The sequence below is a fragment of the Capra hircus genome, chromosome 21 (assembly GCF_001704415.2).
Source record: "Capra hircus breed San Clemente chromosome 21, ASM170441v1, whole genome shotgun sequence".
Lineage (NCBI taxonomy): Eukaryota > Metazoa > Chordata > Mammalia > Artiodactyla > Bovidae > Capra > Capra hircus.
Genome location: NC_030828.1, coordinates 45,289,130 through 45,312,694, shown reverse-complemented (window position 1 = coordinate 45,312,694; position 23,565 = coordinate 45,289,130). Strand labels below are relative to the sequence as shown.

Genomic DNA, 23,565 nt, shown 5'->3' with positions numbered 1-23,565 from the left:
TGATTTAAAGTTCTAGTTTGGGGATAATTTTTTAATAATTGATTTTGAACATATTTCATTATTATTTCTGATTATTTGTCTTTACAGACTCTTATAGTTGCCTGGATTAAAGCAAATCTAAATGTGTACATCTCTCGGGAACTTTGGGATGACTTACTCTCAGTATTGTCATCGTTGACCTATTGGGAAGAGTTAGCCACTGAATGGTCACTGACTATGGAGACACTAACTAAAGTTTTAGCTAGAAATTTGTATAGTTTGGATCTCAGTGATTTACCATTGGATAAGCTGAGTGAACAGAAACAAAAAAAGCACAAAGGGAAAGGTAAGAGTTGTTCACAGAGATGCTTCATATAAATTTGTTTAAGTAATTTGCTCTGGGAGTATCAAGCCAGGGAGAGGAGTAAAGGTGAAAGTCATAATTTCTCTTAATTATTCCCTCCTTAATTTACCCTGAAGTTTATAAATTTTCAACAGTGAAACATGTACTTACCTTATAACTGTTCTTGAAGAGCCTTAAATTCAGTGGTTCTGTGCATATCTAATAAAGTAGCTCAGAATCTTAAATATTTTATTTTTAACAATCAACCAAACTGAAAATTATAAAACACTCTTCCTTTTTATCATACACATATTTTTATTAAAACTTAGAAGGTGATTTCATGTTACTGTATTCAAAAAGAAGTACTTGAGAAATTCTTTTGAAAGCATTTCCTTAGTTTTAACTAAAAGCAAACATTCCCTGACTGTGGATTATATATCTGTCTAATGTTAAAAAGCTGGAGAGGGACAGTAACATAGTGATTATATCAAAGAAACATGTCTTTATAATACTGGTAATAGTGCTTTATCACTAAAGTCATGTCTGACTCTTGTGACCCCACGGATGTAGTCTGCCAGGCTCCCCCTGTCCGTGGGATTTTTTAGGCAAGAATACTGGAGCAGGTTGCCATTTCCTTTTCCAGGGTATCTTCCTGACCCAGGGATTGAGCCTGGGTCTCCTGCATTGCAGGCAGATTCCCTACCTACTCAGCCACCAGGGAAGACTTTTATTATACTGAGTTTGCTAGGACTTTTTGTTATCAATAATCAGTTGCTATCTAGAGATTACACGAGTCACATTTCATACTTAACAGTCCAGAGTGGTAAGTATGTGACCAAACTACTTTTTCCTGGACTGTTTATTTCCCAAGTGGCTATTATTGGCAGGTAAAGATAAAGTAACTTCCTTCCTACGATGAATTTTGGTTAGTTCATTTTCTATCATTTTTTGCTTGTCCAAATGTTTCACTTCTATATGAAATAAGTGGGTGGCAGAGGATTTATTATCACTCAGTTTTGGAATGTGATTTTTTTATACAATAAATTTCAAAAAACCCTTTCAGTACACAAGCATGTTATCTAGTTACTTTATGAGTAAACCTAAGAATCTGAGGCAGAATGGCATACATAATTTGATTATTGATGAGGTGACAGTGCACTGAGATTGAACATCTGCATTTCTAGGAGTGGGACATGAATTTCAGAAAGTTTCAGTTGACAAGTCATTTTCTAGAGGATGGAGTCGCGATCAGCCTGGCCAAGCCCCAATGAGGCAGAGAAGTGCAACAACCACTGGTTCCCCAGGCACAGAAAAGGCAAGGAGTATAGTACGGCAAAAAACTGTTGGTATGTACTTTTTAAAATCATGAGAATTGTATGCAGTGATATGTTTATAGTTCTTAGTAACAATATATGCAAACACAGTTTTCATATCAGTTGTTTTTCTGTTGTTAAATGAAAACCTTCTATAGCAAAACTTATTTCAGGAATAATTTGGGAGTCTGATGCCATACTGTGTTATTCCTTTATGCTAGGAAGATATATCTTACATTACTGTTTTTATGTAATTTATTTTACCATTGATGTCAATAATTTTAAATTGTTATTTTACAGAATTGAGAAGTAGAACTCTGACTCACTCTACAGAACTCATGCATTAACTGATGTAGTTTCTAATAAACATGAAAAAATAGGGTAGCTTATTTTCAGTGCTACAATTATATAATTATATTGGCTTCACAGACTTCCAATGAGGAATTTACGTTTTCTGTTTATAGACAGCTGAGGCCAAGGTAGAGTATATTGCTAGGTTCCTTGCTGCCTTTAACAGGTAGGGAAGACATTTCTAGTCTTGGAAATATCCACAGAGGGCAATGATGGAAAGAATTTCTGGATGTGGGATCACTTGGCATACTGTGGACCTAGTTACCGTCTCACTCCTTTCCTCTCAGATTTAAAACCTGGTCTTCATCATAGTAGAAAAAGCGCTGCAATGAAAAGCAAGAGGACTTTGTCCTGATCTCTTTTCACTCTCATCACTAAATAGCTCAATAACCTTGAATAATTTACTGAACTTTCTAGACTTTATTTATTTCATCTGTGTAGTTGGAATGATAATATCTCATATGCCTGAAATAAAAATTGCTTGAAGTTACTTTAGGCTTTGCAATCTGATTCTGTGAAAGTGGAATTTTCTGTGGGAATGTATCTATATTTTATAGAGTCAATGAAAAACAGTTATTTTAAATAAATTTAAAATTCTTATAGGATATGTCTTCTGTAAAATGAGGTGTTCTAAAGTGTTAAGAATTAGAGTTCTAAAGGAAGAAATAAGTAGCGAATAGGGGAATTAAGGGTTTTATAAGAATTTAAAATGTTTAGTTTAAAATTGTTCAAAAGAATATTTTCCCTGTTGTCTCCTGCCTGTAAAATAACCATAGAATTATATTGATTGTATGTCAAGCAAGAAGAGTAAGAAATTATACAAGGAAAAAGGATATTGGATAAAAATTAATATAATACTTAGACATTTTGGTATAGAATTATATTTTGAAATTCTTAAGGAATATGTTGATTACATCTGAAATGCCTTTCTTCATTTTATGTTAAGGTCACATGTATAGGAAATATTTCTGTATTGGTGAAGAAGGAATTCTTCTAAGTTTAAAATTTTATTTTCTTTAAAAATAGAATATTTTTTAAAGGTTATATATATTTTTCTGATTATAGAGGTAATTTATGCTTAATGGGAAAGATAAAAGTTTAAGGAAGCACAAAAATATCTTAGGTGTCTAATGAGAAGAAATCATAGCTAACATGATGGCATATTTCTAATCTTTATAAAAGCATATAATGATTAAAATATTCATCTTAAGTGCATGCCTGACTAATTACTTTTTGTACCTCTATCAAAATCTTTTCTGGCTTGTTCATTGGACTGACCAATCAGAAGTTTAATGCATAATAAATTTTGTTCAGAAAGGTGCCTGCATAAAGTTAGAAAATACTAAAAGGCGAACACATTTAATTAGGATATCCTTTAGACATATATTTTCTTAAGTTTTTAATTTTTTATGTTTTTAGGGAATGTACATAGTTAAAATTCAAACTGTGATAAAGCATATATGTATTCTAATAAGTCATTCGTGCATCACTGCTCCTCACCCACCCAGGTCATCCCACTAGAGATAACTGCTATTACTAGTTTTTGAGGATTTTTCTAAAACTGTGCATATAGGATAATGTATGCATGGCTTTTAGTCATTCAAATGAAAAATACTTGTACTCACAGTGGAAGCTTTGTTGTAAGCATTGAGGATACATGTGAGAACAAACGTAATAAAGTCCATTGAAGCTGACAGTTCTTCTGTCGGGGAGACCCATAATAAGCAGGTAAACCAAACATCAGGCAGGATTCCGTGCTATGAAGAAAAGTAAAATAGGGTAAGGGGCAAGAGTATAAGGAGAGAGAAATGGGACTGTTAGATAGGGAGGTCAGTGAAGACCTGTCTAATCATACAAGAACAGAGACCTGAATAAACTGAGAGGAAGCATCTAGGGAAAAGTGTTCCAGGCAGAAGGAAAAGAATAAAAGCCCTAGTCTAAGAGTGTGCTTTGTTATTTAAGGAAGAGTAAAGAGGCCAGAGTGAGTGAAGTGTAGAGTAAGAAAGACAGGAGTGCAGGATATGGAGCAATAGTAACTCTCATTGGTTGTGAGACTGCAAGATGGTACTGCCACTTTGGAAGATGGTTTTGTAGTTTAGAAAAGTAAACATATTCTTACTGTAGAATCAAACTTTCCTTGGCATTTATCCAGGTAAGTTGGGAACATATGTCCACACAAACATTGGCATGCAAATATATGTAGCAGCTTTATTCATAAACTTGAAATTTATGCCAAAACTCGGAATCAACCAAGATATTCATAAATAAGTGAATGATTTAACAAACTGTGGTACATCTATACAGTGGAATATTATTCTTTGAAAAGGTACAGTGAGCTATCAGGACATGGAAAAAAATAGTCAAGAGTTCCGAATGCTATTGCTAAATGAAAGAAACCAATCTGAAAATGTTATATACATGGTGATTACAACTATATGATATTCTGAAGAAGGAAAAACTGAAGAGACAATATGCTGATTGCCAAGGAATGGAAAGCAGGGCAATGAGGAGGGAGAAATAAGTGGAGCACAGAGGGTTTAAATAGAGCAGTGAAACTATTCTGTATGATACAATAATTGTATATACATGTTATACATTTGTTAGAAACCTGTAGAATGTACAACACTAAGAGTGATCCCTAATGTAAACTATAGGCTTTTGTTAATAACACTATGCTTTGAAGCTTAGAAGCCAGGCAGTAACTTCTCTAGCTATGAAAGTCCTTGATGGCTTCTTCCGTAGAAGCTGTTGTGTCCACATTGAAAATCTGTTGTATAATGTAGCTGCCTTCATTAATGATCTTAGTTAGATCTTCTAGATAGCTCACTGCAACTTCTACTTCACCACTTGCTGCTTCCTGTGTACTTTAATGTTATGAAGGTGGCTTCTTCCCTTAAATCTCATGAACCAAGTAGCTTCAAACTTTCTGCAGCTTCTTCACCTCTCTCAGCCTTCTTAGAATTGAAGTGAGTTAGGGCCTTACTCTGGATTAGGATTTCGCTTAAAGGAATGTTGTGGCTGGTTTGATATTTCCAGATAACTTTCTCCTTCCCAGCAATTAGACTTTGTTGCTTTCTTATCATTTGTCTCTTCAGTCTTAATTTTCTTCAATAATTTTTCCTTCGCATTTACAATTTGACTGTTGGGAGCAAGCAGTCTAGCTCTTGGTCTATATTGACTGTTTACATGTCCTCCTCACTAAACTTAATCATTTCTATTTATAGCATTTGATTTACAGTGAGAGATGTGCGACACTTCCTTTCACTTGAACACTTAAGAGACCATTGTAGGGTAATTCACTGAAGTTGGGCCAGTTTCAGTGGCTTTACAGAGATTCTGTGATATAAGCTTTAAATGAGTAAGTCCACCAAAATCTCTGTAGCTTATTGTTAGTTATTTTCTATAGTGTAGATTGCACAGCTGTGAGGCACTTAACAGATTTCCAGGTAAACATAAAGATAGTAGCAGATGGAGGCATGTCTTTTTGAAGAATTCATTCAGGATCATAGCACGCAAACTTATATGATAGTGATTATGGGGAAAGTTCCAAGAGAAATGCCCAAGCTCTTGCTTCAAGTTGGTGGTAGAAAAGAAAGAAGGAATTGTTATTTCCAAGAAATTACCTAACCCAAGGGAAAACATCAAGAAAGCTTGTAATTCATCTGTGGAATTGAGAATTTGATTCAGTTTGGCTCTAAAAGAAATATCTCTTTTTAATCACATCTGATTATCACTGTAGATGGTATTTACCTTTTGTGTTGATAAGCAGCACTTTAGGTTTTACCTTTGTGTTTATGTCTTTGTTCTAAGGAATGATTATCTTGAAGTCAACATAACTTTTATTTCAAATTGGATCATAAAATTGACCACTTTCACAAGAGGGAGAGGAAGCCAGCAGAAAAACATGAGTAGGTTCAGACTCTGACATTTTGTATATAGTTTCCATTTTAAAATAAGCTTAACCTTTAATATAATACATGGGAAGTCATACACTGAAGGCACGTTGTTGCCTTTTCTTAATATATTCCAGCTTTCCACATTTTGATACACATAAACTTATAAAAAAGCTACTCTTAAAGAATCTGTTATTTTGCCAGCATTAATAAATTTGGGGAATAGGGACTTAGATTATTCTTTTCCAGTGGTAAACTCTATGACATACAGTCTAGTTTTCAGTTAGTAATTTTTTTTTTGGTTTTCTCTTCTATATGTTCACAATGAAAACTAGTTTTTTTCAAATAATTTTGCTGTGCTATCCAAATATAGGTACTCAGTAAAGATTTGTTGAGCTCATATGTGCCAGGCACTGGAGATAAGAAGATACAGGTTTTGCCTTTTAAAAACTGGGAGGCATATAAAACATACAGTCCACTAAAAATAGATCGTAAGCTTTGTAAAAAAGAGGAATTCTTGTTTGTTTTGGTAACTGCTGTATTGCTAGTAAATTAACTATGTAGGAAAGTCTTAAAGCTTCACAGATGAGATGACATTTTACATATGAAGGAGTGTCAAGAAGAAAAGAAGACCAAATATATTATGAACTCATAAGGCCATGTTGTGAAAGAGCATGGAATTTTCAAGAAATGGTATAAAATTCTGTGTGGCAGTAGCATGGAATAACAGTAGGAGGAGATGAAGTTTCAGTGGATATCGTGGTTGGATTGCAAAGGCCCTGATACACTTAAGGGGTTTAGGCATTGGGGAACCAGGAAAACCTAAGATTTTTGAAATGATGGTAACATTCAAATATATATGTATATGTGTATTATGTCACCATTACACTGGATTTTATGCAATCTTGTTTCTTTTAAAATATTTATACCTTCATTTATTCAAGAATCTCTAAGTGTTAAAAAGTACTTGAGAGATAAACTTGACTATTTATTTCTGAGGGTGTCAAAATTTGTCTTTAATTTTGCAAACTGGTTACTTTTCTTTTAAGAAATTGCCAAATACAGCTAAATAGAAATGAAGACAATTTTTAATCTTTTAAGTTTTTATGTAATATAGTTAAGATTTGAATAAACACAAACTTATTTTTCTCAGTAACTTGATTCTTCATGCTGATTCCAAATGCTATTTTCTATAAATATTTTTACTTAAAATTTTAAAATTTAGATACTGTTATCTTTAAATAAGAGATAATGATTTAATTAAGCATTCTTCTTCTGTCAAGAACAGATAGTAACCATGAGATTCAATCCTTTAGATTATGAATTACATACAGTTCTCTAAAAAAGACCTGTGAGTAACTTTGAAACTTTATTAGGGAAAAGTATGAAAGTAGGAATTTGCTCTTGGAATTCAGCTTCATTAAGAAGAGTGGCTCAGAAAAATGCCCAAATATGGTACCCAAAATCTCTTGAAACTATTGATATGGGTTCTTTTCAGTGTTTCTGTTCAATGAACTTTTCAGTCTTTAGTTTTGAGAACATAGTGCCGATTAAAGTGTATGCTGTTTTTAATGCTGTACCATTGTAATTGCTAATAATGAAAAACAAATCATTTTCCTGCTTTACACCAAAAAATTTACATTTGAAATGTCATGTGTGTTCTCTGATTTCTTTTCTTACAGCTTGCCAGTATTTGCCGTGCTGAAATGTTTTAATTTAAGATTTCCTTCCTTTGTATCTTTTAGTTTTCTCTGTTGCTGCTTTTTCTATGACACAAGCCTTTCATTATAGTCACTCTTCTTTTTTCCTTCCCCACTTCTTTCTTTTCCTTTTTTAAAGCCATGAGAAGCCGATCCATTGGTGAATGTGCTCTGCCATCGGCCTATATACGCAGTGCTAAAAGTGCTCCTGTTCTGATCCATACTTCCAAACCCTTCTTGCCTGATATTGTTCTCACTCCCCTTTCTGATGAGCTTTCAGGTAGTGCCACCTCTGCTAATTTCTGCACCACCTTTTTCACTTTTTAATTCTTCTGCTTTCAAATTTTGCTTAATCAAATAAACTCTTCAAAGTTAATTTCTTTGGGGGAGGTGTGGGAAATTTGGAAAGTGGTTGAGAAATCAACATTTTGAGTTATTTGAACTCTAATGCTATCCTTGCAGTTCATTCTGGAAGTGCTAAGTTTAGTGCTGTGCCAATGACCAATATTTGGGGTTGTAAATGGCCGAGGTTTTTTTTCCTGTTCGTGTCTGATTTTTTTCTTTCTCAGGTGGTCAGGTGGAATAGTAATGTATATTTATAATTTCATCTGTAATGTCATCATTTGACTGATATATGGTAAATATTAAATAGTGCATTCTCCATCATCTATAGTAATGAAATTTAAGCTAGGGGAATCAAGTATGTAATCGAAAAGTTGCTTTGGAATAAATCTTTGTATTCGATTATAATAGTGTATAGAATTCTAATAACTAGTTTTTAAACCAAACAACAAAACCATTCTGTGAAGCCCCAATTTCTAAGGAGCCTCAGAACCTTTCCTCAGAAAGTGATCGACTTTCCACTTCTGCCTCAGGTCCTGTATCTACAGTACTGGGATGATCTCCTTTTTAATAAGGCATAATTAACATAATAAAATGCATAGTTCCTAGGTTCATTTCAATTAGATTTGAGAATTGTACATCCCTCATCATCTTTCACCCCAAACAAAAAATAGGATATTTCCATTACTGCCAAAATTCCCTAGTGACACTTTCAAGTCAGTCCCTCTCTCTCACACGCACACGCACACTGTCATTTCTACCACCTTAGCTTAGTTTTTTCTTAAAAAAATTTTTTTTCTGTATGACTAGAATCATATAGTGCCTTGTCTTTTAGACGGAAGCAAGTTTGTTTTTAATAAACACTTGGTACTTGAACAATCCAAGGGTGAAGATTGCTGTCCTTCCACATTATCCAAAATCCATGTATATATAACTTTACAATGAGCCCTCCACTTCTGTTATTTCACATGGGCAGATTTGATCAACCACACATAGTGTAGTCCTGTAGTACAAATTTATTTGTAAAAACCCACAAATAAGTGGACCCACACAGCTCAAGGGCTTCTCTGGTGGCTTAGCGGTAAAGAATCCGCCTGCCAATGCAGGAGAGGCAGGTTCAATCTCTGGGTTGGGAAGATCCCCTGGAGAAGGAAATGGCAACCCACTCCAGTAATCTTGCCTGGGAAATCCCATGGACAGAGGAGCCTGACGGACTATATTCCATGGGGTCGCAAAAGAGTCGGATACAGCTTAGCAACTGAGCAGCAGCACAGTTCAGAGCCCTGTTCAAGAGTCAGCTGTACTTACTGTGCAAAACGTGCTGGCTTAAAGAAAGTTACTTGTGCCTTCTTGGGTGCTTTCCTATTGTTTTCTTAGTGTTTCCTTCATATTGTGACTTTTGGTGAGGTTACTGATTTTTATTTTTTAACAACCTATCTTTGTACCCTTTTAGTTCCTAATGAACTGTAGGCTTATGCGAGAGAAGGTGCATTTTTATTAATAATGTTATTTCAGGTTCATGAAGGTCCCTTCCACCATCCCTAATCCTGGTAAGATTAGAGATTTTTCCCAAACCAAGAGGAGGTACATAAGTAAAAGCTAAAAAGGAAAGTGAAGTATGTTTTTTTATAGTTTAATCTGTCCCGCTGATGTAAGCGGGCTTAGTTGAACTCATAATAAGTATTTCCTGGGTGCATCATCTTAAGAACAAGAGTTGAAGTTTCTATAACTGCTTCACCAGTAAGTCAGTGAAACTACCCATAGACAATCACTCTAGCTTTTGGTTAGAAGTATAATTTTCCAGAAAAATATTTACCTGATACTCTTGAATACTTACATGGCAAAAAGACAACTCCTTTTAGTTCTTTGATATTTGTTTGTTTAACATGCTATGATTTCTTTCTAAGAATGAACTGTCAGTTCTCAGTGTACCCTATTGTCATCTAGCCCTTTTTTCTCCTCCAGTATTCTGGGTTAGATGACTATTCAGTCTACATTGCTGTAAATGTGATTCTATATGGTATAACTATATATAGATAGACTAAACTAACTGAGTCGCTGAATATCCTTGGAGAGTTTTTCTTAAGCGCCAGGAACTATTTCAACAGCATTGACACAGTCAGTGACATGAGTTCTTAACATCGAACTCATCTGAGGTTGAACAGATGTTTCTTCCCAGACTTCTGTCTGTCTCTAGTTTTGATATAATATCCTGGGGGTTTCAGGAGATCTTACTTTATTTTTTTAAAGCTCTGCAGGTAGTGCTGGTGTTTGGGCAGGCACATTTTCCCTGTCGTGTCTCCTGTACCACCCGATTGAACTTTTACATATATGGTAGCCCAGTCTAGCAGTCTTTATTTTCCTAAAAAAAGAGAAATCAGAAATCTCAATAATTTTTCTTATGTAAATTAGCTTTCACTGCCAAAAATACTACTTTCATGATAGAAGGCACGTAAAAGAACAGCATGGTAGGCAATTGACTTTTGCAGCTGTTCTTGCTATTTTCTAATCAAGTACTGTCTTGGTCTGAAATTGTTTACAGGCCCACTTTCTTCCCAGTTAGTTCTCAAAACTGCTAATTTGTTTTCCACATTTGATGCTGTTAAATTCTAGGCTGTCTAAGCCATGTTATGTAGACTGCTAAGGTTATTAGCAGTACTTCATTATTTGAATTGAGGACTGCAGAGCAAAATGTTTTTGATCTTTCAACTTTTACTTTCTGAGTATCAGGAGAAAGAAGATGGTATGTCTCATGCCCCATCTTGTTCCTAAGATCTGCCTCATCAGGAGAAGAATTTCCTATCTAATCAAGTAGGCCCTTTGCACAGTCAAGGAATTTATTCCTTCTCACCAATATGTGATAGTAATTTTCTAACAATTTTTGTGCCTAGAACCAGCAGATTCTAATGTAATGCTAAGTGACACTAGAATTTTTTTCACTGAAATAATTTGTGTTAATTCTTTTAAAAATACATCTCAAGAAAAATTTGAAGCTAACTTAAACACAGTATTATTTAATATGTTTGCAAACAAATACTAAATCTGTATAATTTTCTTATAAAAAATATATTGGTCATTTATCTATTTCCAGAATTTGAGTCAAGGAAATAATATTGAAAGGGTAAGAGTAGATGATAGTTTAGTATTTTAAATTTTAGTAGTCTAAAATTAATTATTTTGGCTTGGCTAGTTGCTTTTCAGTCTTTTCATACAATTTTAATGATGTGGATACTGCTTTGAATTACCTACAAAATGAACATCTACTCTTAAAAAGATGTAGAGTTTTTGCTAGCCTCTACTAATAATAAGGTACATTTTCACTATAGCCCAAATAGGGGAAAAAAATTTTTTTTAATTATATAAAGAACATTGTCTTTTCCTTCAGTAATTCCAAAAAAGCCTTGAGCCTCTAAATAACATCAGTTTCTATGTATATTAATATAAATGATTTTATGAATTCAAGAGCTGTAAAAATATTGCCACTCATAGCTACTGTTTGTGATTAACTAGGAATAGAATTTAGCTTTGGTAAAAGGGATTTGGGTACTTTTTTCTGTACCTCATTTTAGAAATTATTAAAATTTTCCAGTAGTATCTTAGTATTATAAATTGTTTTTCCCCTTGAGAAACTACCTTGATATTTTACTAGTTAGCAGCTTCTAGTTTTTAATATAAAAGATGCTTCCCTTCTACCAGTATTTATTGAGCCCCTACTATATGACAAGAGCTATTTCAGACAGTGGGGATATGGTCATGTTAATATAAAAAAAGAAAATCCTGAAAAATGGTACATTTCAGTGAAAAGAGTTTTTTTTTTTTTTACATGTTACAAGCTAATATTGCACTTTCATTTACAGCTTTTCTTTTCAAAATATCAAAGAAAACTTTTTTTTGAAACACAACATTCAGAAAAAAACTATGATTTAATCCAGAGATGATCTCCAACACTTTAATGGGTAAAACATCATTAAGTAAATCCAGAGATAAAACTTGCCATTTCAAATACTTTATAGGCTCTATAGGAAGCATTTTTTCAATGTTCACTTATTTTTTTAAGTTTATTAAAAAATTTTTTTCCTGTTTTGTTCAGTCATTGGTTAGTGATTCTTTACATTGAACTAATTTAATTAGACACTTGTTCAAGGTAAAATGTAAGCAGAGTAATTAAATAGTTTTAAAGGCCGTGTCTGTTGTAACCCGTTATTACAATTATTTTCAGCAATCCAATACAAAGTTTATCCGTTGTGTTTTTCTATATAGTTTACTAATATTTGTAGTTGACCTAAGTTTTGATTCCTAAGATTCTTAGCTTTATAGACATAAATTACTATGCTGATTTATAATATTACTAGTAATTTTTAATTATTTCATGAATACATATTATTCAGGAGGTAAGAACCTGGACTAATTTTTGCCTTCCTTCAAATCCCAGCTTTCCACCTTCTAGCTATGTATCCTTAGGCAAGTCTTAGAGTTTCTTCATGTGTAAAATGGGGATAATACACCTAATTCATGAGGCTGTTGTGAAGATTAAATGAGTTAATATACGTAAGATGCTTAGAACAGTGCATGTAGGAAGGACTATACAGTTGGTCCTTCATATCCAAGGTTGGTTGAATACAAGTAAACCTGTTGGTTTGGAGAGCCAACTGTATTTATTGTACTTGGCCATTTTATATAAGAAACTTGAGTGTCTGTGGATTTTAGTTTCCACGGGGGCTCCTGGACACCAGTCCCCAGTGAATACAGGACAGCTGTGTATGATTGAGCTGTCATTTAGACATTATCTTCAGTAAGGTTCATGTTTATTTCTTTAAACTTTAAGCCTTGTTAGAGTCAGTTTTGCCTAATTTCAAGTGCTGATTTTGATTTCCTTTCGGCAGTTACTTTCTTCTTTGATTTTATGCGATTAGTATTAGTGTTATATGCCTGGGTAAGAACTGTACTTTAAAACTTAAAACTTTCAGAAAGCTTTTTTGTTGAAACTTAGATTTACTAACAGTACATTATTGTTATAAAAATATTTTCATTTTCTTCAAAGCCCTTGCCCTCTTAGACATGAACATTTTTTGTATATTAATATGTACTATCAAAAGTTTAGGGAAAAAACAAGCTGAAATAATGGCTAAATTTCCTAACATGCAACATGAAGACTGGATTTGGGAGGAAATGCCTAAAAACAGAACTTCACAGTAATCTTTATTGGTTTCTTTAGAATGGAAAAAGTATGAGATTATCAGTAAAGGAAACTAAACATTAACACTAATATTCAACTTTTTCCCTGAAGTTCATATATTTTCTAGTCTCATAGCATTAGATTTTAATAAGGTTTTAATATCTTGATGTTAAATTTTCAGCTAAAAAAATTCCAATTATAATATTCTTAATAATTTTTATAGAAAAGTTATATAATCTATATTCTTTGCTGAGTCCTTTTAGAATATTTTGTGGGAAGAAACTGGAGTGCATGGTGAATATAATCTCTTGGCAGAGGTTCTTATGACCTGTTATGGGAGACAAACCAAAAATACTTCACATTTGTCAAGATGTACAAATATGCATTACTTATCTGCTACAGTATTACAATATATGCATAAAGTTTTTGCGGAAATGCTTTGTTTTTCATTTAGAATTTGTAAGAAAAGTGTATGAAGAAGAAAGCTAACATTTTTTAAAAGTATTCTCAATGATAAAGAGTTGTTTCAACTGTAGGAGATAGTTTATATTTGACATGTATTGGGAGTCTCAGTGTATATCTTCAGGAATATAGTGCAATTTTAGTATATCACAAACTGCTCTTGATTTGAATTTAGTATAAGGTGACTCCTTTTGGATCTCATACAAAGAAAGTAATATCAGTGAAATAGCAGAGGTACCAGCCTCTCTTCATCCCTCACATAGATCCTGAGAATATTTTGAATTACTGTCCCCATTTTATAAATGAGAAAACTTACTTCTCAGAGTCTGGAGTAAGAAAACCTAAGTTTTAGATCTTGCACCACCTCAATAAATATATCTCTGATCTTGGACAAGTAACTGTTTTCTCTGGATCTAAATCTTCTCGTTTTCATCAGTTATAGTTCTGTTACTTGTAATCTATGCATTACAAGCCTAATGAGTACCAATATCAGACTTTTTGACTCTTTGTCCCTTTTTCATGGTATTTTTCTGAATGTGTCTTAGTAAAATGCCAAGATGTTTTTGTAGACATGACATTTTATCAGTAGTAAACATTTTAATTTGTATATATCTCTACAATTAAATAGTATTTCATATTGTGATTTTCAATTTTATACATATTTTTGAAAATTTATCATATAATTAGCACTTCAGGCACTAAAAACAATGCAATGACATGGAACACTAAGCCTGCTTCTCAGACTTGAGAAGTGGTTTCCTCTCTTTAGGACTCAGTTTGTTCAGTAGGACAGTTAAATAATCTATAATGTCCATTTTGACTCTCAAATCTGTAATTTTAAAAAGAAATATAAGAAGCTGTAGGTGCAGTTTTTAGGGCTCAGTGGTTACCTAATGGAGCGGGCCAGTGTTTGGCAGAAGAGATTGCTTCCTAGTAGATTAATGCTGTTGTGTCAGAAATGAACAAGTATAATTTTTTTTAGCAGTGTATTGATTTTATTTGATAGGGTAAATAGATTTTGCAGGGTAGGGGTAAATAGATTTTAATAGTATAATAAAGTAAAATACCTCAGTAGAACAGATAACTAGTTTCCTGACAAAGAGAACTTTAGGAAGAGGATGGAGATTTCCAAGTGTAATAAGTGGTCAAATAAACAAAATTTGAAGAAAAGGTGATGTTTCTTGCCTGGTAAGGAAGGAAACAGGAGTTTATGAGACCCTATGAGTTTCTGTAGTGGGATACTAAGATGAGCTTTTTTGTGTTAAGATCTACTTTTTTCTGCCTGAAACTTTATTAGGAAAAATTGAATAACAAGTTTGAATTGCTTGATTTATTGGCACAGCTCTATCTTTAACTGCACTTCCAAATGTTTCATCACCTCACTGTTTGTTCTATGCATGTTAACATTTTAAAATGTATTCTGGTAGTTTTCTAATTCATTTATACTACATGCTCTATTGGCTTGTGCCCATCATTATTTACAAACAAATGTGTAGATTTTCTTTCATTGAGCTTATAAAAAAACTCAAAATTTTTTATTTTTAAGCATATGCTTAGAAAATGGTTGAAATTAATACTTTTTTTGTATTTGTATAGTTTCTACTCTATAATTTTTCTTTCTTTCTTTCTCTTTTTTTGTAACAGATATTGATGATGCTCAAATACTTCCTCGTCCAACTAGAGTCAGACATTTTTCACAAAGTGAAGACACTGGAAATGAAGTTTTTGGTGCTTTGAGTGAGGAGCAGCCATTGCCTCGAAGTAGCAGCACTTCTGACATCTTGGAACCATTCACTGTTGAACGAGCCAAAGGTGCAGTTCCTGTCATTGACAGTTCATCCCGTCATGCACCAAGCTTGCAGAGTTCCACAGAGGCTTCTTCAATAACTAGATCCACTGAGAGCCACATCACTGATACTCATAGTAGAGAGTCTTCTCTGGAAGTTGGTGATAGCATATATGACCATCTCTGTCACTTAATAGATCCAGTAGAACTTGCAGATTCAGCTTTTGAACAAATCCAGTACATTGACCTTGAAGGAGATGATGATCTTCTTTCCTCCCTGAAAGAATATTTTAAGGAAACCCAAGAAAGTCACAGTAAAAACGAGTTAGATAAAGATGCAGCTTCGCAGGAAGTGATCTCTGTTGCAGTAAATAAGGATGAAAGATCATCCTCAGATAAATTAGAGTACATAGACCAGGAAAGTAAATCAGAAAATAGCACCTCTTTTGTTGGAACTCCTGAAAACATACAATTTCAAAAAGAACCAAACTCTACTGTCTTCACAAATATTAGTGCATCCAGCCAGTTAGACAGCTTTACGAAAACAAAAACTTCTGAAAAATGTAAACAACTAAACAATGATAAACAGTCATCGGAACCTAGTTCAGGTAGCCCTTGTGATAAAGAAAAGAGAAAACATCTGTATAGACAAACAGCCACAGAATTAGATGCCTGTATAGATACCACACTAGCTGAAAAGGTGAAGGGTGTGCAAATTAATGAAAAAATCACTGTCCCACATGTTTTGCATGCCAAGAAAACGACACTAAAAGCACCTGTTAACCGTAGAATGCCTCATGTTACAAGCACTAGCAAGCTTTCTCCAACTAAAAGGAGCTTGTCTGAAACAGTAACTCACAGAGCCAAAATCATGAAAATTGCTACTAAAAAGCGAAATAGTGTTCATGTTACTTTTAGACCTTCTACTGAGTCAGTTCAGTTTTATAATCCTCTGGAAAACAAAGAGGCTCCATGGAAGATGAGACTGCGGAAGCTCAGTGGCTTTAGTGGTAGTAATAGCAACATCAGCAACCCCCACACCAGCTCCAGCAGTGCTGCAGAGCTAGTAAAACCTGGTGTGTACAGGCCTCTAGATACAATTAGTGCAGCATCAGCAAGCAGTGAAACAATTAAGGAAACGACAGAGATTCCCACCGCCATATTGCAGAAAGAAGGAATTGCAACTAATCAGTTAGGTAGTCGTAGTACTATTAAGTCATCAGGTCACGAGGCAGGACTACCGCAGGGCTCCCTGGGTGGCGTTTATAAAACTGTTGTCCATGCTCTTTCGAAGCCGAAGGCAAATGTTTCCCCACAGAGGCAGAACAGAATGCCACCAGAGGCTCCACTGAGGGATCTGTACAGTCATGTAATGGGCTATTTTGGAAGGAAAGCTGCAGGTGAGCACTAACTGTGCAGAGCGCAAAAGGAGAAGACAGCACCAGTTTGGCTTAATGCAACTGAAGCAAGCTATAAGCAATCAAAAAGCTTTGGGATGGTCACTGCTTTCTCTCTGTTTGGTTCTGCATGCGCCTTTCCCCAGCTGTATTTTTCCCAGCATAAAATGTTTATTTAAATTACTAATTTCCCTTATAAAGCATTTAGTTAAACCTCTTTGCTGCTGAACAGATAGAGAAGAGGGGATACAGGAAAATTTAATGACCTTCCAAAGACTATCTAAATCAAATGTTTTTAGTGTTTACTACATGAACTTGAAATTGTTTACTGAGGAGTTGGAATACTTTCTCCCTTGCTCCCCCAATAGTTTACATTTAAAAGGATCCCAGCTCTTAATAATTGGTTTCATTTATTTTTACTGCTGATTTATTTAGTTTTATTTTTTCTTGTAGAAAATTATTTTGACATTATATAACATAATGGAAATCAGGGTCCTACAGTGAACACCAACATTTTTAGTTAATTGTTATTGAAGAGGAAATTATGTGTTAAACCTCAAGGTGTGCTTAGTTACTTCCATGTACTCCATTTCCAGATAAGCTGTAGGCTTTTTAGTTTTGCATTCATTTGCATAGAATGCAAGTCATATCCTTAAAACACTTATTTTTTCTGAGATTTTAGATGTACATAAAGGTTTCATGATAGCCAATCATGATTTAGATATGGAACCTCTATGGACAGATTACAGAAAGCAAGATTATGGTAACTGTTTTCTCTTATCTTGATTCAAATTTAAAATAACTGTACAGTTATAGAAAATTAACTTTCAGCAGTAAGGTAGGTTTTGATTTCGTTTGTTTAACATGGTTTTGTTAGCATGATTAACAGAACGCTGCATCTTGCACTGAGCCATTAATGCCACTTGAGGGCAGTATTTGACAGCTTAGCAAAGCCTGGCCAAGTAGTATAAAGATAATGGTATTTCACAGTGAGTTCCTGACCAGTATATTTCCTTAACCTGAAATGCTTAGAAGTTCATTAGGAATATTAACAGTGTTGATTTCCTTTGGTTGTGGAGAAATCTCCTTTTCAATGGCATAATAGTGAAATAAGTAAATATCTTACTTTCTGTCAGTTTCCCAAGTTTTTAAACGTCTGTGTTAATGTAAATCATAGTATAGTCTTAAAAAATTCATAATAACTATTGGTTTTTTTTAAAAGAACCTTTGTGAAAATCTTTTTTCTTCAAACAATAAAATTAGATTTTGTAATGAACAGAAACAATATTATGTCAAGATCATAGAATTTTAACTTATTAATAACTTAAAATTCAGGGGATATATTCCTTGTAAATATTCTTTGGGGAAGATGGATTTCTAAATTATTAAAGCTCCAAGTAGAAGCATAGAGACAGGAAGAAAGAAAAATATACCAGTTTCTTTATAGACAATATTAACCTAACTCCCAACTAGTGCTTATCTATAAGCTTTCTTGCTGTTTAAGGTTGTACTGAAGATTGACTAACATCTGCTTAGTTAAATAAAGTAAATATCAATTTACTAATTCTTAAAATTAAATCTAAAAGGAGAAAAATTACTTTTAGATGCATGTCTGGCAAATAATTGATATGGCATAGGTAATTTGTTGTGGCTGTTGTTGTTTGTTTTAAATTTAGGAAATGTAGTTAAGTCTTTACTCACTATATATAGTTGTTTATTTGCTTTTAGTCAATAAAGAGGACATGAGCACAAAACTGCCTCCTCTTAATAGTGATATTGGCAGCAGCAATGCTAATGTTCCTGATCTGATGGATGAGTTTATAGCAGAACGACTTCGAAGTGGTAATGCCTCAGTAAGTGTTATTTTATTTATTTGTTTCTAGAGAGGAGGGTAGAAATACTAAAAGATACATACCTTTTACATATATATGTGTGTGATACATATGTGAATAATTTTATTCCAATCAGCCTTCACCCCAAATTTAGGCCTTTTTTGAAAATTAAGATTTTTAAATTATATTTTTATAATATTCTTTATCCAAAGACATAAAACAAGCAGGCTTTTAGTTTTGACCGGAGCGGAAGACTGGTGTACCTGTTTGCTCAGCTTCTGCGTAATAAGCCACTACCTTGCTAGCTCTTTGTTTTTCATCTTCGCTCTTAAGGGTGCTCTATGCCTGCTGCCAGCCCTCAGTAGGAAAGGTAGCAGTAGAGGTCTTCTGGTCCAATTCCCCCAATTTTAAATATAAATATATGTGAAATTATATAGATAAACATGTGGGGTTGCTTTTTCACTTGGATTTCCGCTGTCTTCAAAGTCTGCAGCTCGATTTCGTTTTCCTTTCTTCTTAAATTTGTCCTTATTTTGGCTGCACTGCACAGTTTGCAGGATCTTAGTTCGCCAACCAGGGATGGAATCTGGGCCCCCTGGAGTGGAAACCTGAAGTCCTAACCACTGGACCACCAGGGAATTTCCTCTTCCATTGGCCTCTGTTTTTCTGTTCGAATTTCTTAACTTAATATTCACTCCATGGATCCTTTTAGGTCTTCAGAGTCTCAGGCCCAGCACTGATTATGATATTTGACTCTTTGATGTAGGCAGACCAACAGTGCTTCAGGCTCTGGCTCCATACAGTTAACGTAGACTCTTCAGTTAGTATCCCCCTGCCGCGCCCCCCCCCCCCCCCGCCCCCGCCACTTCATGCCCTAAATTTCAGTATTTATTGTGATGATTATCTTGGAAATTAAAGATTTTAGATGCTTAGTGAGAATTAAAAACAATTTTTTTTAATGGTAAAATTTTTCTTTTAGACTATGACACGAAGAGGAAGTAGTCCAGGTAGCCTCGAAATTCCCAAAGACCTCCCTGATATTCTAAATAAGCAAAACCAAATGCGTCCTATTGATGACCCAGGTGTACCCTCAGAATGGACTTCTCCTGCCAGTGCAGGGAGCAGTGATCTTATCAGCTCAGATAGTCATTCGGATTCTTTCAGCGCTTTCCAGTATGATGGCCGAAAATTTGACAGCAAGTATCTTTTTACTGCTTGAGCAATATGGTTTTTTGTTAACTTGTTTTCTGTTCGAGACTGACTTAAGGATTATATAACCATCAACTTCCTCTCTAATGTTGCTTCCTATATATGTATTTTGATTTCATTTTCGGTGAAACTGTAAGGATTTTTGGGGGAGTCACTTCAAGTTGAGACTACTTTGTTTTGCCAACTAAAGGCATTAAAAAAAAAACCTTTTATTTCATAAAACAAATGGTATCTTAAGACCAGAAACATAGAAGAGGGAAAAATTAGGATGGAGTTGGTGTTAGAATAAGGGACAATCATGCTTAGGAGAGGGACTATTTCGTGCAGTCATTTTGGGGGAGCACTGTCTAGTCATGGGGGCTTCCCTGGTGTCTCAGACAGGACAAAAATCCTTCTGCAATGCAGGAGACCTGGGTTCGATCCCTGGGTCGAGAAGATCTGGAGAAAAGAATGGCCACCCACTCTAGTATTTTTGCCTGGAGAATCCCCTGGACAGAAGAGCCAGGTGGGCTCTAGTCCCTGGGGTCGCCAAAAGTCAGACACGACTGAGTGACTAACACTTAGCATCTAGTTACGGGCAAGGCTTCAGTATGTTCAGTACAGTCACATTCAATGTTACATTACCCAGAACCTTACTTGAATAATCATTTCATGTTAAAGTGACATCAGTGATGTTACTTGGTGCTGTATTACTACCACATAGCTTTTCTGCTACAGTCTGTATTACACTTGGTAGTCAGTGAAGGATACCAACATTTAAAAGGAGAGTCAAAATCTTGGGAACTGAGTTTATGAAGAGCTGGGAGATTCATTGGAGAATTATATTTCTTGCCCTCATGGATTATATACTACTATAATCTTGGACTGGAAGTGAGTTTTAAGAGAAAAATTACTTTTACCACATATGTGCCATTTTTATGATACATATCTCTGTTCTGGAGATTCTAAAACTTGAAAAGCAGTTAACCAAATTTCCATCTACCAGAAAACATGGATAAGAATAGTGATGATTGTGTTTCTGCCTTTTTATCATTATTTTTGTTAATAGTCGGCTCTGAAGATCTTTAAAAATTTGTTTCTAATTGTAAACTTCAAAGTGTTAATATTGTTTACACTTGCCTGATTGGTATGTAAATATGAAGTAGATTTAGGGGGGATGTTCATATTTAATTATTTTAATAAAGTAGCTCGTCTCTTTTTTAAATATTTTTGTTTTGTAATCAGAACATCTGTTCACTAGCATGTCTTCTTCCTGTAGATTTTGGTTTTGGAGCTGATACTGGGAATGCATCCTCTGCTGACATGGATTCAGGTTCTGGCCATTATCAGAGTGCCGAAGAGCAAGAGGTGGCTAGTCTAACCACACTACACATTGACTCAGAAACAAGCAGTCTTAATCAACAAGCTTTCTGTACTGAAGTTGCAACGGTTACTGGTAAAGTTACTCAAGGGAATGTATTCCTTAAATGCATTTTTTAAGCCACCAAAGAACTTTTGCAGGCTTTTATTTGATAGATTTTATTTATTACTTACTACTATTTAAGTGTTATTTTTTTCCCACTCATCTTTATGTAACAATGGAGAGAGAAGAAAAAACATTATAAGAGTCACTTGACCTGGAGTCCACATGGATAAGCTTTGGGGAATTCTAGGAACTCCTAATATCATATGCAAAATTTTATAGATGTTTGCACCAGAGCATTTCCTGCAGCAATTTTGAAATAAATAACCGAAAAATGTTAAGGGGCACTGCATTTTATCTTTTTCATTGATTTTCAGAATTTGCCTAGATTTTTGTAGATTTCTTTGGTAAAATATTATTGAAAAGATAAACCACACTGCCAAAAAGAAACTGTTTGTATTAGTACTCTGTATTTATACAGTCAATTATGAATTTCAGCAACTTTTTATTTGTGGTTAAACCTGACAATCATATGACACATGGGGTCCAAGAAATTGAGTCATGAAAGGTGTCACTTTATTCCAAGAGCAGTACAGTGACCAAAGGAAGCCTGAGCAGCCTATGACCCATATTCAGGAGTTCCACTGTCTTATCCAAATTCACTCTGGTACCCATTGTGGTTTGATGCCTTTTTGATGGATGATAGGTGAAATATTTGCCCATTGCAGAATGAGGGCTGAGTGGAAGACAGGAGCCAGTTAGGTTGGCTCCACAGTTGATTGTTGGAGAATTTAAATTACTACTGAAAGAGAAATACTAGAAAAAGTTCTTACTTTTCAATAATACCTTTTACTTTAGTTGCCCTGAAACATAAATTTAGATGAGAAGATACTCAACATTACTAGTAATCAGGGAATATAAATAAAATCCATGAGATACTGCTATACATATAATAAATCAGCTCAAGTTAAAAAAAAAAAAAAAACCCTAACAGTACCAGTGTTGAAAAGAGTGTGAAGCAACTGCAAATACATTACTAATTGCAGCACAAAGTGATATGGCCACTGCAAAAGCATTGTAGTATCTTTTAAAATTAAACAATGCATTTACTATATGACCATCCCTAGGTATTCATTTCAGTTGTTTATATGTGAACATTCATAACAGCATTATTCATAGTAGCTAAATTGAAAATAGTCCAGATATCCATTAACCAGTGAATAAATTATCAAATTGTAATGTATTCATTCATTCAGTATTCATTGAAATTGTACTCAGCAATTTAAAAAAAATTAAATGCTTGTATTTGCAAAACCATAGCTGGCTCTCAAAAATATGTTTTTAAATGAAAAATGTTGAAGCTAACAGTGGTAGTGGCATATAGCAATAAGGAAGTTTCTCTTCTCCTGAATCATGTCAAGCCTGAAGTAAATGAAATAAAGTAGTGGTGGGTACCAGAGTTTCTGTAGCTGGACCAGGAATGGCAGTGGACATTCTTGCTTTCACTGACGGTCCCTGTTAACTGCTAAGTCCAGTTCTCATTCCACACTAGTCCCAAGGTAGACATGGAATGAGACTGCTAGATATGAATCTTGTACAGTATCATAATTTTATTGAATTCTTCACCCAGTTTATAATCTGTTTTATCTTTTGATATTTTCAGTTTGTGTTTTATTGGGCTTTTAAGCATTACATCTTAGGTTGAGGGTATTAAATATACTCTTTATGGTAATTTTATGAAATTATATTTACAGGTTCAGAAAGTGCCTCTCCAGTCCATTCAGCTCTGGGATCCAGGTCACAGACACCTTCTCCTTCCACGCTGAATATAGATCACATGGAACAGAAGGATCTACAGCTCGATGAGAAGCTCCACCACTCTGTTCTTCAGACACCAGATGACCTAGGCAATATTTAAAAATTAGATCTTTGCCATTTTTTCTTTTGGGAGCATTAGTGTCAGGAGATCTTGAATAATGCATCTTAAATTTGATTATGTATTTTATATATGTTATATAAGTATTATTATAAGTCTTTTGAACTGTTCTGTCTTTGGGAAATTTATTGCTGTAACATTTTTTCCCTGCCCTTAAAGATATTTACATGCTAATTTTTGTTATTTGTATTATAAAGTACAGTCCAAATGAAGTATTTTTATGCTTAAGCAAATGTTTAAAAGTGACTGGGAAGCCTTAGAAACTGGAAGTTAATAAAAAGTTATTTTTGCTGTGCCCTACATGATGTAACAAGCATCAGGATAAAAAAATCATTTTGGAAATATGCTAAAAAAATTTTCCAAGGAAACAGTTAATAAAATATTTATAATGAATAATATAAAATACTATATTATTAATTGGTGATGCAGCAAATTTACTCTTTG

General features: G+C 34.2%; 1 protein-coding gene across 11 annotated transcripts in view; it reads left to right on the top strand.

Annotated features, from left to right (window-relative positions):
* Nucleotides 1-23,565, top strand: part of RALGAPA1 (Ral GTPase activating protein catalytic alpha subunit 1) — a 202,247-nt gene that overhangs the window by 80,944 nt on the left and 97,738 nt on the right. For 4 of the 11 annotated variants that reach the window (XM_018066148.1, XM_018066147.1, XM_018066151.1 and 1 more), the window contains exons 15-22: nucleotides 88-325; nucleotides 1,507-1,668; nucleotides 7,719-7,859; nucleotides 15,204-16,745; nucleotides 18,471-18,595; nucleotides 19,554-19,770; nucleotides 21,042-21,218; nucleotides 22,940-23,092. In XM_018066148.1, the coding sequence (XP_017921637.1) occupies nucleotides 88-325; nucleotides 1,507-1,668; nucleotides 7,719-7,859; nucleotides 15,204-16,745; nucleotides 18,471-18,595; nucleotides 19,554-19,770; nucleotides 21,042-21,218; nucleotides 22,940-23,092 (2,755 nt within the window). The remainder of the gene's footprint in view (nucleotides 1-87; nucleotides 326-1,506; nucleotides 1,669-7,718; nucleotides 7,860-15,203; nucleotides 16,746-18,470; nucleotides 18,596-19,553; nucleotides 19,771-21,041; nucleotides 21,219-22,939; nucleotides 23,093-23,565) is intronic. The other 7 variants (XM_018066156.1, XM_018066157.1, XM_018066154.1 and 4 more) reach the window with 3 other exon arrangements.